The 16962-nt window shown below is 39.8% G+C and overlaps 2 protein-coding genes across 2 annotated transcripts in view; both read right to left on the reverse strand.

Moving 5' to 3' along the window:
- Window positions 1-16962, reverse strand: part of LOC308407882 (uncharacterized protein) — a 65955-nt gene that overhangs the window by 13705 nt on the left and 35288 nt on the right. The window lies entirely within an intron of this gene.
- Window positions 12180-16282, reverse strand: LOC308407880 (putative N-acetyltransferase camello). Its single transcript, XM_080899823.1, has one exon. It carries the CDS (start codon window positions 15177-15179, stop codon window positions 14475-14477), a length of 705 nt encoding a protein of 234 aa, XP_080755949.1. The 5' UTR covers window positions 15180-16282; the 3' UTR covers window positions 12180-14474.

Consider the following 16962-nt stretch of genomic DNA (forward strand, 5'->3'; position numbering starts at 1 on the left):
GTAGCCAAGCATCTCACTGATCACTGCTGCCGTATTGTAGATCAGCTTGTTAGTGTCGGTAATCGTGGTTGTAGGTATTGCCCGTAGTGCTGCATTAACATCATCTAGCAGACCTTCTGAGGGTACTTCACGTAATCTTGGTAACCGGCTACGGGGGATCCAGGTTTCAAGCTTGGCCATGATCCTATTTTTCAGGTCAGCTCCTCTCGCACTCAACGATCCTTCTCCTATCGCACTTGGGGCTATGTACCCAATCTCGGGTGGGGGTGATGATATCTCCCCCCTGACCTGGCGTCCTGACTCCTCCTTGCCGTAGCATTTGTGTTGTACCTCGTCAATCTCTAGCTGTGAGAGCAGTCCCTTCTTTCGAATGTTGGAACACTGAGCTACTAGTTGTTTCGCCGTCATTGTGGATGTTGGGTATCGAAGAATCCATAGGTCCCTCATCCTATTCATGTAGCCCCTTCCGCCGGGGTTACTTGCGTAGTAGCATTCCAACAACGCCCTGTTTTCGTCCCTTGCCCACCGATGCCTTCTTGTTCCAGTAGCCCACTTTTCGTCAGGGTGCCCTGGTTCCTCAACACCTGACGCGGACCTTGTTGATCCGGGCGACGTCCGAGCCGGCATGCCTTCATATTTATCTGTCTCGCTCATGTCTGCGGTAGGCTTGCTTAGCATAGGGGGTCTAGCCTTAGGACCCTTACTGGATACAGACGCCCCAGGCAGGAATCGAACTTGCGATCCTCTGTTCCAAAGGCGTGTAGTTTAACCACTACGCTATCCAGCTGCTATATATATATATATATATATATATATATATATATATATAATGTTTTTCCTCTACACCCCCCCAATTTTTTTGCACATGTCGAGGAGCGTGTCAGGCTACATTTCACTGTGTGTTATACTTGTATAACTATGCATGTGACAAATAAAGAACCTTGACCTTGAAATATTTAGAAAAAAACAAAAAAAACAAACAAACAAAAAACCCCATAATATTTAGTGTTGTTACCTAAGTACTAGTGCATAGTATAGCATAATTGCAGGAACAGAGTTGCAACTTTATAGTGATCTACCGGTACCTCAAACTGTCTGGATTCCGCCATTTGGTAAGGCATGTAATCCAAGCAATTATGAAATCAACAAACTTTACAGGATTGAAAACACCTTTACACTCATCCGCTGAGTTTCCCTCAGGTACAAGAAGAATCCCCTTTATTAAAATCTTCCCTTGTTAGAAAAAAGTCATAGAAGTCACATTTGTGAAGCTTACTTCAGATACACACATTCTCCTGACAGGCTTTTAAAGCAGTCTTTTTTTTTCTGACAGCATCTTTCAGATTTCACATTTGACACGTTGCTTTTTTTCTGCCATGAAGACATTTTAAGTCTAGCCCACCAGCTTTAAGCTATAAACAACCCCGAATGCAATAGAAGGCTGGTGACATCAACATGGAAATACTCAATAAATCTTCTCTACATCCAACCATATTTTCTGGAAATGATGTTTATGCACTGCTAATGACTAAGGATTTGTTTTTCTCCCCAATTTATCTAAATGTATGTGTTAGTTGTTGGGAGATGATTGGGCTAGACTGTGGGTGCACACCGCATATGACTTTATTTCAAACATTTTGTTTGGTTGTAGATATTTATGAATGAAAAACCGACATTAAGAGCAAACGTTTGGTAAAGAATCTTACTATGATCATCCTAAGACTCAGCACAAACCACACAGGTCTGTGCTTTTTGATCAAAATGACTGACAGCAACCAGGCGTTACACTCAAACAATCCATCAACTGACAACCAGTTTTGATTTAGAAATATTGCTGACTGCTGCTGAAGTGAGTGTGACCTTATTTATGAGTCACATCCTATTTGAAGTAGAAAGGAGAGCACAAGGAAAAAACGAAATAAACAAAGCCTCTCCTTCAACCAAACAGTTTTATTCCTTCCAGAGAACATTGTGTTCGTGTAGCATAACAGTAGTAACTAAGAAGCGATGCAAAATATAGATTCTGGGGTCTTTAACCTTGTTACCCTTATTTTAGTGACAGTGTGGACACAGGACCGCTCATTCAAGTAGTGAATGTTCCCAATGATGTCACATTGTCATTGTTTCTGTTTCTGCTTTGATTAGTGCTTTTTAAAAAACACAAATGCTTTAGAGTCCCAGGTGACTCGCCCGCTTTATTAAACTGAGCTATTTATTCAGTTAATGTTTGCCACAGGTACCAAGTGGGTATGGTTATTCTCTCAGTCATTTTAAAGAGGAGCTGCTACATCGCTGTGTTTATCACCTGGATAAGGAACTTTCCAGGCTGGAAGTTTTCCGAACATTGGTGATGTTGTCGGATCTCTTTGAGACAGCTGAGCCGTGCCCTGGTCATGCCACACATGAAAAAGAAAACTGATCCTGCTACACTGTAAGCCTCAACCCGAGCAGCAATGACCCTCTTGGGAGCGAGAAAAACTTCACCTGCTGATGTGACCGTGCAACGCTTGGCTGGAAAATCTGCTTGAAAAAGGGGTTACCTTTGCTCCTGGAGCACTGACAAGAAGGTAGCAAGTGTTTGTTTCTCCTGTCACTTGCCAGCATGCTCTGAGCAACACATGAGATAAACTGTGTGCTATCAGTGCTTGAAGTGTGCGTTTAGTTTTAGTTGTTTTTTTATTGTTTCTATACAACAGTAGTGAGAGATTAGTTCACATTGCAAGCAATGAATCAGAGTCATTCCTGGTGGGTGTTGGTCTCCACCAGGACGGTAATCTGTCAAAGGTTCTGCTCATAACTTTAATGGACAGACTTTCTCGGTGCAGCCAACAGGAGGAGGGTGTCAGATCTCAGGATCTCATCTTTGCTTTTTGTAGATTTTGTGGCTCTCTTGGCTTCCTCCAGCTCACACTGGGGTGGTTTGCAGCTGAGTGTGATGTATCAGGAATGACAATTAGCATGTCCAATCTGAGTGTATGGTTCTCAGCCAGAAGAGGGTGGGGTGCCCACTCTGGGTCAGGAATGAGGGGCTCCCCTAAGTAGAGGAGTTCAAGTATCTTGGGGTCTTGTTCAAAAGTAACGTGAAAGAGCATGAGACTGACAGACAGATTACTGCTGCAATGTGGATGCTGTACTGATGTGTTATGCGATATGAAGGAGAGAGGAGGTGAAGCTGTAAATTAACAGGTTGATCTATGAGTCTACCCTCAGCTACAGCCACAAGCTCTGGGTGGTGAAAGAACAAGATAGCAAATAGAAGCAGGCGAAGTCTGTTAGCTTGCGGAGCACAGCCAATCCGGAGGGACTAAAAGTAGACCCAGTACTCCTCTTCATCGAACGGACCCAGATGAGACGGTTCAAGCATCTGAATTTGATGCTTCCTGGATGCCTCATACATAAGGTTTTGGGCATGTCTGCAAGGAGGCTCAGGGGAAGGACATGTTGGAGAGATTAAGTCTCAGAGCTGGCCATTTGTTCTTTAATTTCAGTTATTTAATATTTAGGTCAAAATGAGCCCAGCTGGTCTCATAATACAAATACAACAATAATAATATTTACTTGAAATTACTTAAAGCCTGACACCAGAATCAAAACACAGTAAAGTGGATTATACTTTGGATAAAAGCTGAAAATTGTATTAAAGACAAGTGCAGAATTTCATTTTATAAAATATGCAAATGAATTCTAGCTATGCAAATTCAATATTTGTCCTTTTTTATTATTTAGATGAGGTCAATTTGATAACGAATAATGCTCTGATTAAATTTAAGTGTTGCTATTATAATTATTTTGGTGTTATTTGTTCTTGATGCCTCGAATCAGTCGTCAGTGTACAGGGCTGACATCCACCAGTTTAGGGTTGAAGATCTTACGTACCAAATGTTTGAGTTTTCTGAACTGGTGTAACTTCTATAAGAAGCAGTTGGCATTAATCAAATCCCAATCCTAATCCTAACTCTAGATGGACTGATAACAGCCTGTTGGATGTTGGTACGGTTGCAGAAAGAGGTTTCAGTTAAATGCTACAGTAAATCACAGTGGTTAGCACTGTTGCTTGCGTGGGTTTCCTCTTGGGGTTCCGGCTTCTCCCACCATTAAAAACTTAATTAAAACCTGAGGTGATTCGCCTGTTATTGTGCCCTTGTGCAAGGCACTCACCTATGGATGCAATTAGTCTCTGGGCGTTGCTTCTGCCCACAGCATCTGATGCTAAAGATGAGATTGTCCTGTTTATACATACACATTTATCCAAAATACTGATATTTAAAACTCCCATAAAGTCTCATTTTCATTTAGTTTTTTCAAACGCATACTGCTGGAAATCTGAATATATAGCTCAGGCAACGTTATGCTGGTGCTAGAAAAAAGAAGCATATGAAAGCGAATTTATAGAGGGGCCAGGTTTGCCACTTTCCCAGCTGCTGGACCAGCATGTCCTATCTTTGCTTGCATCCATCCATCCATCATCTTCTTCATTCTTATTTTTGTAAGGAGACTTATTTTGAACCTGTGATCTGCCTGCGTGGATTCTTTTTTATGATGCTCAGAGCTTTTTTTATATATATAATCCACACCGTTGTTGGAGGAACTGTACTGTAAATCCTATTTTCTCCAAGCTGGTATGTCTCTGTTTCATTTTGAGAAGAAATCCATTTCGGCCCTCTGCTCGAGAAGTAAGAATCCATCTCAAAATGATCCTCCGAGACACCTGAATTGTAGCAACCGCAGCACACTGTTTATAAATATCTTCTAGGTTTGTCAGCTTGTCCAAACATTAATACCCCTGAGAAATAGCATCATGAAAAATGTAAGTTGTTTCTCTGTCTGGGCCTATTAAATCCCCTATTAAGCTTCCAAAGGCAGTCAATACCCAGTGTCTGAACCATTTGATTCACTTTAGAGATCACATCTCACCTTGCACATTCTCCAGTCACACTGTGTTTTGTCTTGTTGCTCAGTGCTGACAGTGACACCCGGCTGAGAAAAACACAAAGCTTTTAAGACAGCTTTTAAGATGTATAAACATCCCACTGCGCTCTCTTATAACCAATAATTTATAAAATGCCAACATCCCAGCCAATAAAAGCTTTAATTTGACACTTTAATAGTCTTTTTGAAGTGTGTGCCAAGTCCAAGAATTGTTCATACATGTAAATTGCCTAAAATGAGAACGAAAGCTTCTGACGCGGCGTTGAAGGCGCAGAAAGGTTAGACCGAGCTATCTAGTGTTACAGCTGCTAATACAAACAGCAGCACGGCTAACAACTGCATAATCTGTCTGGATATGACAGCTGGCATGTATGGAGTTACATAACAGATGGCAACAAGCGCTCTATAACTGCGAGGCTGCTGTGCATCCTTGCAGTCGTTTCCTCGAGCAGAAATCGAAGTCCATAACAGGTCTATTTCTCTCACTCGGAAGCGCAAATCTCATCACCGAAGACTGAGACGTTATCCCTTCCTCACTTTAATACTGTGACACGTGGCAGATATCCTCACCGCAGCACAACTTAATCCGTGACTCACTGAGCGTGCATGATAAAGTGCCGTCGTCCAACTTCCTTGTCAAATCGCTTCTTTAATTAATACAGATATCGATCAAAGCCATATTTTTAATGGTTTATGTGGGCCAGTTGTGATAGGGATTATTTTCTTCACTTCCTTCAATAACCCTGGAAACTCTGAGATATGGTGTACATCATCAGAAATTATTGATTTTCCCAATATATTGGATCAGGACCTATGCTGTCATTTAAGAAATATAGAAAAAGTATCACGGAGCAAAGACAGAGATGTGGATTTATGTTTCACTTGAACGTTCATTTATGATGGTTATTATAAAATAACACAGCGAAAAAACACTGATGCCAATAATATGTCTTTATGTCATCAATTATTTTGTCTCATTAGAAATCGACATTTTTTAGAAGCAGAAGAAATGCAAGTCTTTAATAATAGCTGTACATCATCTCTCAGAAAGCGATATTTCTCAGCAGGCTTCTTTAAGAAAGCACAACTACAGAAAATGCCTAGTAACATTACCCCGAACTCACTATCAAAATGTCCCCGACTGCTTCAACCAATGAATGAACTTAAATCAAACAGGCCGGCCTCGGCTGCTCGCAGTTTGGAACACGAATATTATCAGTTAATCAATGCGGCACCTCTTCTTTAGTCCGTAAGTGATGTGTTTTGACATTTAGTGCTGAGCTCTCATCTGTGCTTGCACTCACAAAAGATCTTACGTAATCACTCAGAGTTAAATGCCAATAAAAGTTTCCTCTTAAGGGATATCACAAGGCTGAAGCTTCCAAAAGTTAACAAAACAAATCATCCCTCTTTGATGTGGTAATACCACATAAAGCACCAATTTTGCTAGATTATTCAGGAGAAATCACAAATATTTATGTATTTTTGCAGCTAATGATTATTTAATGTGAACTTAATGAACTGTCGAACAAATTGGGGCCTGAAGAGTGCACTTTTTATTTGATGAATAATTCTATCAGATAGCTGAGGCTGAGATTATCAGCGCTGCAAGCTTTCTTTTTCCTGTGAACAAGTAGTATATAATTGTGCAAACGATCAGCGTCAGTGTTATTGATTTTGTTGGTGAGTCACATCACCTGCAACCAGTGTTGGGGAGTAACAGATTACATGTATCGGAGGTATTTAAAATACAAAATATGAGTAACTGTATTCCGTTACAGTTACCACTTAAAAATGTGGTATACAGAATACAGTTACTTTGTGGAAATATTTTTGGTAATTCCACGCCGGTGGAAATGGTAAATGGTATGTTGTATTGTATAGCGCTTTACTCAGTCCCTAAGGACCCCAAAGTGCTTTACACTACATTCAGTCATTCACCCATTCACACACACATTGGCAAGCTACATTGTAGCCACAGCTGCCCTGGGGCGCACTGACAGAAGCGAGGCTGCCGGACACTGGCGCCACCGGGCCCTCTGACCACCACCAGTAGGCAAACACGGGGTTAGTGTCTTGCCCAAGGATATTTGGCATGCAGCCAGGAGGCAGCCTGGGATCGAACCACCGACCTTCTGATTAGTGGCTGACCTGCTCTGCCACCTGAGCTACAGCCACCCCTTTTATAAACACGCTGAATAGTTTTCTATACGAGATCGCTGCAAAAAGTGCAGTCTTGTCCACCCTACTGTTACTCATTTTATATTAAGATTCAAAAATCTAGTTGGTATTGGTATGACGAGCATCCTTCAGTAATAGTAATAAATCACACAGCAATAGTACATTCATGTAGTTGTAAAAAGCATGACAATATATTAAGTAATCCAAAGTATTCAGAATACGTTACTCTCATTGAGTAACGTAGTTTAATACTTTACAAAATACATCTTTGGGGCATGTATTCTGTAATCTGTAGTGGAATACATTTTAAAAGTAACCTTCCCAACACTGCCTGCAACCCATGTGGGTTGCAGGTAATGCAGGTTTCCTACTGCAAAAATGTCTTAGTGTTTCTAGACCAACGGCTGGCACGCCCAATATTCTTATTGGTTTCTCCCAACTTGGTCAGGAGATATTTTTATCATTAATAAGACACTTTCTCCATATGCATATTAACAAATTTCCCACGTGTGGGACTAATAAAGGTTATCTTATCTTAATGTTGTTGGACTATATTGCCAACCTTCTTTGATTGTCACAGCAAACCTAACCTGGAGCAGGTTTATTTAGTTAAAACAAGATGTAAGACAGACCTTCCAAAAAAAAAAAAGAAAAAAAAAAAAAAAAAAAAGATGTAAGACAGACCTAAATGGTGTCAGTGAGTCATGGCCACTCCATTCATACAAGAGGAACCAGTTGCAATCTGTGCATTAGTAATAAGATTTCAAGTGGAAAGAATATAGCACAATCGTTATTATGATCCTTTAGCTTACCCTGACTCATTACTTTTTGAGAGGTGCCACTTCAGCCAGGAGGGAAAAATTCACAAATAGGGTTTATTAGCACCTATATTAGAAGCCAAGTGTTACATTTCCTGCCGCTGCTGCCAAATAATTATAAATGAGTAAAAAAAAAAAAATTACACAAAGGCCCGTGATATGACACGAACTGCAGGATGTCCAATGAGCTTACGTTACCTGAAATGGAGTCACCGCTGTTGCAGTCTTCCAGTCGCTCAGAAGGAGCGCCGTCCTTCCTTTTACATCTTCGAAAATTTGCTGTTATGATGATTTTGGTTGATACCCAACCAAAATGTGATGTTACATTAGACCCATCTGGTTCTGACTTGTTTTTCTTTTGTTTGTTTTTTCAACCTGTCCTCTTTATATTTGCTGTAACTGGGAAGAAACCCTTAAATGCACCTCTTTAGCGTAAAGTGTACATAAATGTAATAGCTTCAAAGGAAGAAAACTGAAGCCAAAGCAGAAGTGCCTAAAACTACACATAGGAAAATAGCCTTTGGGATTCCTTTATCCATAACCTTGGCGAGTTTATGATCTCAACCACTATTTCAGAGTCTTATTTAATAAAGTAAAAGCTCTGCTTTGTGCCAGGGTTTTTTAAAAAAAAGAATATATGTCAGGTTCTGAGGAACGTTATGATTGACAAGTTAGCATCAGATGAGCGTGTAGAGTGCATCTTGGATTATTCAGATACAAATGATCATAAGATCATCAACACCATGGACATATAAAGGTTCAATGCAAGTAACATTTTGCTTTTGGAATTTGATTCTTCTACACCAATTCTCACACTTGTATTTTTCTTAGTTTAAACTATCCTTGGATTATTTTTATTTTTTAAGAGGGCTTCTTCTGTGAAGGTTAAGCTTTGTTACCTTAGAGTTGTTCTAATTTCTGCTTCCTTTTTTTAACTACTATTACTGGTGTGCTGTAGTAGAAGCATATTAAAATGAATGCATTTCCTTAAGGTGAACTGTTTATCTGTTTAATTTGTCTGACGCCACCACTTCTCTCTTGTTTGTGCCGCTTTTGTGATTCCTTTAGGTCAAATTATCTGGTTCCTCTGAACCCTCCAATACAAGTTCTCATTCACTTCAAGTGAAACTTTTGCCCTCCCATGTTATTCCTTCAGCCAGAGAGTTGTCAGTCATGGTTTCCCTAGTTAGTCAAGAGTATGCAGGCACCTCGTACAGCTGAAGACATCTATTCTTATCAAATTGTCATGTGGCTTTGAAGAACAGAGCAAACTGCTCTCGCAAATGAAATGGAGTCTTTGAAGTGACGTAAGCAGACCAGGTTCTTTGCACCTTTCACATTTGTTTTGATTATTTGGGATGTGGACTGAGCTAAAGGCTTGAATAGGGCAACAGCTATAGCCGGTGACTCTGCTCAAGTCACACAAGCGTATAGCTCATGATCACAAGATAACATTAACACAGAACGTGAGACCAAAATAAATGTTCTGTATAAAAAACCTGGAAAAGGTGTTATGTAGCCTGCTGTTACATATCTATGTTTTTCAAATAAGCAGCGTGAAAGACTGCAAAAATCTGGTCAGAGCTGTATGTTGTGTAGCTACTTTTTTATTAAATATTGTACGTAACGCAGCCATATTTGTGCCACAAATACAGGCAGTTGCTTTTTGAGATACTGGTGGGACAGAACCAAAGAACGAATATGAGCATGTATATGAATTATATCACTGGGGAGGTTTTTTGTTTTGTTTGGCCTTTTTTTCTGTTGTTGTTAGTTTAGTTTTTTATTAAAACAAATTTAACATTCAGCCTCCTACTCCAATAACTTTCATGTAAAAGTCTACAAAAGTATTTCATTTCAAGTCGCATTTGTACATTTTTAATAATATGCTAAACTCTCAGTGTGATTGAGATCTGTGTCTCAAGGTTCATTATCCTAAAATATTGCAGAATTATTTAAAGCACAAGAGGATCCGACTATAACTATTACCCTTCACCATATTGGAATGCAGCTATTCTGGGTAACTTGGCATTGCGTCTGAAATATGAAAAAAATTGATTGTCCCATATTTCTCCTAATTATAACAGCTGTGATCAATTTTTCCGTTGTTGTTTTGTCCAATTACTTGCTTGACCAAATCCCCACAGTCCTCTTGGATTGAAGCTGGAGCTCAGCAAACGAGCCACTGCCTAATACTGTGTGGAACATTTATCCATGATGTAGAGGTTCGCTTTTCGTGTAAACATATTTAATACCAACTCATTAGCTACATCTAATCCCACATTTATCCTCATAATTTGACTTCCAATCTTGAATGCTAATGAGACAGTAATTATGCTTTCATACATGTTCCAGTCCTTAGGTATAATTCAATAGATGCAGTCAACACATTTGTCCTGATTTTATGCTTTAGTTGTTAGTGTCTCAGACTGCGCGCTGTGGTCTAATATTCTGCTGTTATAGATAAAAAGTATATTTATCATTCTTGAACCATGCAGCAAATAATTGACCAATTATTCAGTAAAAAGGAAGTGCACACTCTGCATAATGTCAGGTTCCCAAAATGCAGCAAACCTGTTTGTGTAAATGCACGGTATGCTGTTGTTACTTGTGATTTAACAGCTAACAGAATGGGCCAGGTGCTTTCTTCTGCAGTGAATTACAGCAGAACGGCCAAGAAAGTAACTTCCAGTGGTGAAACGAAGAAGATGAAAAGCGATTATGCGAGGCTGTGGTGAATAGTATATGATGATGTATGAGCCAAACAAATCTACTTTTGGCTTTCACACAACAGCACATAGGCGGCTGTTACCCTCATGTAATTAATCTCCATAATCTTTGCCTTTTCAATAAGGGTGCTAATCTAGAAAAAGAGACAGACCTCTTCACAAGCAGGCACTGTTTACAATGTTGATTACTTCCTTTGTTGTTGTCAGAGTTTGCCTGAAGATACATTAGCTCCTTTCTTATGATAAGCTAGATGGCGTAGATCTCGATATGAGTCCGATCAGTAAGATACTGAAAGAAATACGTTATTGTTAATATGCATGCATGCGGGATTTCTCAAGATAATCCCTGCCCACACACACACACACCACACAGGTGTGCACTCACCATCCCACCCTATAGGGGACAAAAAGATGTTTTCCTAATCGGATTTCTGAGCTCATCCTATGATGAGAGTCTGCCCATTTTATTGATCTTATGTTATCTCAAATTGGAAACCTTTGGTCCAGTAATGAGAGATAGATGGAAGGACGTTTTAAAGTTTCTCTATTGATACCTCAAACCAGGAAAAAATAAATAAATACAAGAAATTTCAAAGTAATGCTTTCCTACCCTCGGAGTTCCTCTGTAAAGTCAGTACTCTAATTAAGAATACAAATAAATCAGTTTTTCTCTGTTGCATTTAATTTCTGTGCATGCATGGAAAATTACATTTCACACCATATTTCACTTCATTTGATACTTTCCAAATATTATTGTTTTACAACACTAAATCTAACCAGAATTAATGTCTGTTTGATCAACAGAAGCCCTTTCTTTACTGAGTGATAAGGTTAAATAAAATCCATATTTATTAAAAGCTATTAGTACTTACAATTAATCAAATGAAAATCACGTCTGTGCTGTGGAATGGTTTAATTTATTAAAGTGGATATGGAAACTTCAGCTTTTGCAACACAAAGCTACTTAGGAATGGCTTAGCAAGGGTCAACGTTGTGGAGTTGCCAAATCTAAATGTACGTGTGATTATTGGTTACACACAAAACACGTCACCATCTTTTTCTTCAAATGAAGTGCAAACAGAGCCTTCTCTATCCCCCTGAGCTTTTTTATTATCTCATCTTGGTGTATTTTATTCAATGTCAGCGGTCCCCAACCTTTTTTGCGCCACGGACCGGTTTATGTCCGACAATATTTTCTTTTTTTTTCCTTTTCTTTTTTTTGCCTGTCCCGTTTGGCTCTTTTGCCATCAGAATTATTGTCTAAAGGCAAAGAAAGATGCCCAACGGATTTACTTTACCAAATTGACCATCCCAGCCTTGCCGTAATGGTCCATTTGATTCACCTTTTATTGTTTATTTTATTTTCACTTACTGAATACGGGACAGACTTGACTGGGGGAAAGAAGGGGAGAAAGAAAGAGGGAAAGAGAAACAGCTGAGAAGAGGGATGGGGGAGAAGGGCAAAAAACAAAAACCAACAGAATAAGCAGAGAAAAAAAATGCATATATCGATCACCTGGATCACCTGTTGAGAAAGAAAAAAGAAAACAAGCAGAAGAAAACAAGAGTAATAGAATAAACAACATCACAATGATATATGGGAATATGACAGTAAATACCAAATATTAAACATTATTGTGCAGCACATAAGATCAACAGCACACAGTGTGCTTTGAGGTAGGAGCCAAAAAGGGTGTAGTTTGTGGGTGTGACCACCCGTGTGTACACCTGTGAGCATGAGCGCGCTTGTTTTTTTAAAAGGTTCCTTCATGTAATGATCTGCTAGACAATATTTTCACACCGGCCTTTAAGGTGTCACGGATAAATACAACAAAATAAAACCAGTACCAGTTCCAAAAAAAAGAAGAGTTATTCATAACACACGGGAAAAGACCCAGGAAAACTCAGTTAACGAACCCAGGGAAACCGAGCCTCAACTCTCGCGGCCTGGTACCAAATGACTCACAGACCGGTACCGGTCCGTGGCGCGGGGGTTGGGGACTGCTGTTCTATGTTGTAAATAAAGGTTAAAAATCAGCCTATTCATTTGCATAATGTGATATAAACATGGATAGCTTTGTCCAGAGAATAAATTCCGTCTGTCTTTCTTGAATTTATACATCTGCCTCACACACTACTCCCAATTTGTATTTTACATTTATGTTTTGCTGTTAAAAGGTTATTTTCTAGTGATCAGTGCACATCAAGCGTGTGACATCATTGCTATGAGGCAATAAAACACGACAACTTCTGAGGGGCTGAATGGTTTTCATAGACATTGTGGCAGCATGGATTTTGACGTTACGGAGAGTAGTTGCACAGCAGCTTCATCTCATATCATTGTCCCCAAAATGGCAACTGACTCATCTGTGCAGCATGTGTATGACAGGAATTACAATCAAGCTGTCATTACCTTGAGGCCAATTGTACTGGTAATTGTGAGAGGATGACAACAGGTTGGCCAGAATTAAGGCTCATCTTCCTTTGGCTAGTTCAGCACCTGCCTGCTGGCCACAGGCCGAATTTTTTTCTGACAGCCTAAGCAGGAATGATTGATGCCTGAAGGCCTCTGATGGGTGTGTGTGTGTGTTTCTCAGTGCCAAGCTGCTTTATCCATCCAGCACCCTCTCTTGAAGCTCATTTAGGTCGCACCTGTCATTGCACACATTGGTTGCTTGATGTTTTTTCCTTATAGGCTCGTCGTCTGCGGACGCATACCCTTTAAAGAAAAGCAGCTACTGTGCGGTGATGATAATATTCTGGAAATTGTAATCACCTTTAGCTGATGTCTGGTGCAATGTAGGTTAAGAAAGGTGTAAATCTACATTGTTTAGCTGATGCTGCACCATGCATGTCACTAGGTTTTTCCTGCATCAGGTTCTATAATGAACAGAAATGCTGTTTTGTGCATTGTTTCAGAGTCAACAATCACATTTTTTATTTTATAAAAGAAAAATTTCCATGGGTTTTCCACCTGGATTCACCCAATCCCTCCTCCCATACACGCACATACCATAGGACCACCTATAAAGAAACAGTTAAACTTTTTCTCTATTGTTTGGTGTTGATAATCTCAGTATTTGCCGTGTGTACAATGACCTGAATGCACTGCAGTATACCAAAGTCTTTATCCTATTTTTTATGCCACACACTCACAGCTCTTTTAGCTCCAAAGAATTTTAAACCTCCCAATGTCCTGATACTATTGCATTTTTCATTGGTATTTTAAGCAAAGAGTTGTGAGGTCTTAGAAGTCAGCTGGCATTAATTCCTCTGAGGCAGAGGGATTCAGCCTCTCCCTGGAAAGAGGCTTAAAAGAAAGTTCTCCTGCTTCCAAATGACTACACTTCTCCTTTCTCACATACATTTTTATATTCCTTAGTGGACAGGAGAACAATAGATAATTGAACGTGACTACGTTTAAAATACAATAAATTCTTTTATTAGAAACTTACTGGGGTGTACTAGACTTGCATATGCAAATACGTTCATTTAACTAAGTTTGAGAAGTTGACTAATTGTCTCATTGTTCTCTATGTTTGTGGGAAACAGACTGTCAGGGGTGCAGGTGTATACATAATAGATCAAAGCGAGAAGAAATACGAGGAAACTGAGATCGTTAATCCTGCTTTGTGGAAAAAAACATGAAATTTAATATATTTTTCAAACTACCATGATAGCAAATTTGAGAAACCAGTGACCAATATCACACAGAGAGGTTTTTCCAATGATGGTACAAGATTAAATTAAGTGACATATTCATGATATGCTGTACATTTTAGGTTCTAATAGCTGCTCGCTAGATTAAATTTTATCTTTAAATTAACTTCTCCATTCGCATCACATTTATTCTGGCGAGGTTGGAGAACCAGCGGTTGGCGTGCGTGTTGCGATGGGATGAGGTTTGCACAAAGCCGGCTTTCTCGAACAGGGAAATGGCTGCTGTCTGTGGAGAGCTCACATCCAGGATTAGACGGCCGAAGCCTCTCTCTTTGCAGAAATCCAAAGCCTTCCGTGTTAACTGCGAGCCCAAGTTTTTGCGGCGCCACGAAAATGCCACGACCATGTGACACATCTCACCATAACTTCCATCCCCGGCATCTTGAGCCAGCTCAGAGCCTCCTCCCGTCACTCCGCCATTCCAGTCTTCAAACCTTTCGCCTTCTTCCTCTCCGCTTTTTCCAGTCACTGCCACCATCCCTACCACCTTGGATTGGCCATTGATGTCTGTCTCTGCTACCCAGAAGCCGTTATCTGGGTTTTCCAGGTAGCTGGCCTGAATGTCGGCCATATCTGCGCTTTGCCTCCTCATCATGTAGCCCTCATAGATATCATGGCAGCAATAATAAATAAGGCCAGTCCATGCACTGCCAAACAGTAGAGCTTGGAAGTAGGAGCTGCCTCCAAGCACATAACCAGCCATCGAAATGCTCAGAGCAACACCAATATGGTCTGGATGGCTCATGGCCTTGAAAAAGGCTGGGTAAACATGCTCAAAAATCCCATCCTTAAATAGTGACATGACCACATGTTGATCTGAAGGTCTATATTCCCTGATGGAGAACTGAACTGCATGTTAGAGGAAAAGAGAAGGGAGGGAGAGAATGAGAGCTCGGTGAGACTAATCTGCCTGTTGTTGCAATCAGAAATTCCTGCTGGATTTCACAATGGGCTAAATATGCTCACGTAACCTGTTAAATAAATATAAAATAAATCACTATGCCTCTCACTGATTCTTACCCTTTTCATTTTTAATTCATTTCTATTCCACATAAATATGAAAATGCCATTTTCATGTGACAACCTGAGGTGAAAATCACAATTAAAATTATTACTACTATTAAGATTCCAAGAGTGAGAGTCATTCTGGGGATGCAATACAATTAGGTCTCAAATGTGCTAATGATCGGAATCAAACGAAGGTGATCCTGAGGCAACAAACAAAAGCGTTTTAGTTTTATTGAAACGTGTTTATGTCATTAAGGGTTGTTAGTACTGCCATTCATCTGCACCCGTGCTGTCTTATTAGTTCTCTTGTTCATAACCAACATGACAAGAACAACAACAAAAATAGCATAAAAGATGAAAATAATCAGAAGTTTAACTTACAATTGTTTTTCTGGGCCATGCTGACGCCTTCCCCTCGTCTTTTGGTCTTTTTCTCACTCTGACAGACTTAAAGCTGCCCCAGACTTAATCTACAGATTGTGATAATCAGCCATTCACAAAAGGAATTGAAATTAGTCTGAGCATGCTCACCTATGAGTTCACACCACACACACACACACACACAGTGTAGACCTGAAATGACTTTGAAGTATAACTGCTACTGTTTGTATAAAACATTGAGGTTTATATAAGAAATTTTACACTTTGATTTAGATTCTGTGGAAGCGTGCTTTAAGTTAATTGAAATTAAACACAGGATTTTTTTGGTTATTTAATTTTTTTTTAACTTAATTGGGCTTAGTCAACAGAGTAAAGAACTTCATCACTGGATTTGTCAGGGAGGATGAGCACAGATCCTGAACATATTAAATCAGAAAAATGATCAGAATGTGAATTCAGGAACCATTCGAAAACTTCAAAGATACTTCCAAGAATAAAATGTTCTTATTAATCTCTTTTTTGGGTGCTTCAGTTTTGGTGGTTTTCTCTCGGGAATCTGCTTTGGATCTCCAGACCGCTTCTTCTGCACAATATAAGGTGAAAGTAAAATTAATATTGTCTAGGCCCCTGACATAAAAGTGTCCTATAGCGCTGGTGACAGTGTCTTGTGCAATAACCTGGTGGCCCTCTGACATGATTAAATTTCCTCAGCAGGAGAAAGGCCTTTACACCTGTTTAAATCAATAGCACTGCCTCATGAATCTGTGAGCCCTGGAAGGTCAAGCAACTGTGGAACTTTCTGAAACCATTTCACATCTGCAGAGTGAATTCTGAATGCAGAAGTGAAACCTCCTCCACTCCTGTAATCACATTCGGTAAGCATGTGAGCACACTGTGTTCTGTTGATCTTATGTGCTGCACAATAATGTTTAATATTTAGTATTTACTGTCATATTCCCATATATCATTGTGATGTTGTTTATTCTATTACTCTTGTTCTCTTCTGCTTGTTTTCTTTTTTCTTTCTCAGCAGGTGACCCAGGTGATTGATATATGCTTTTTTTTTTTCTCTGCCCGTTCTGTTGGTTTTTGGCTTTTGCCCTTCTCCCCCGTCCCTCTTCTCAGCTGTTTCTCTTTCCCTCTTTCTTTCTCCCCTTCTTTCCCCCAGTCAAGTCTGTCCCGTATTCAGTAAGTGA

This window comes from Rhamphochromis sp. 'chilingali' (genome assembly GCF_963969265.1).
Source record: "Rhamphochromis sp. 'chilingali' genome assembly, chromosome: 12".
NCBI classification, from domain to species: domain Eukaryota; kingdom Metazoa; phylum Chordata; class Actinopteri; order Cichliformes; family Cichlidae; genus Rhamphochromis; species Rhamphochromis sp. 'chilingali'.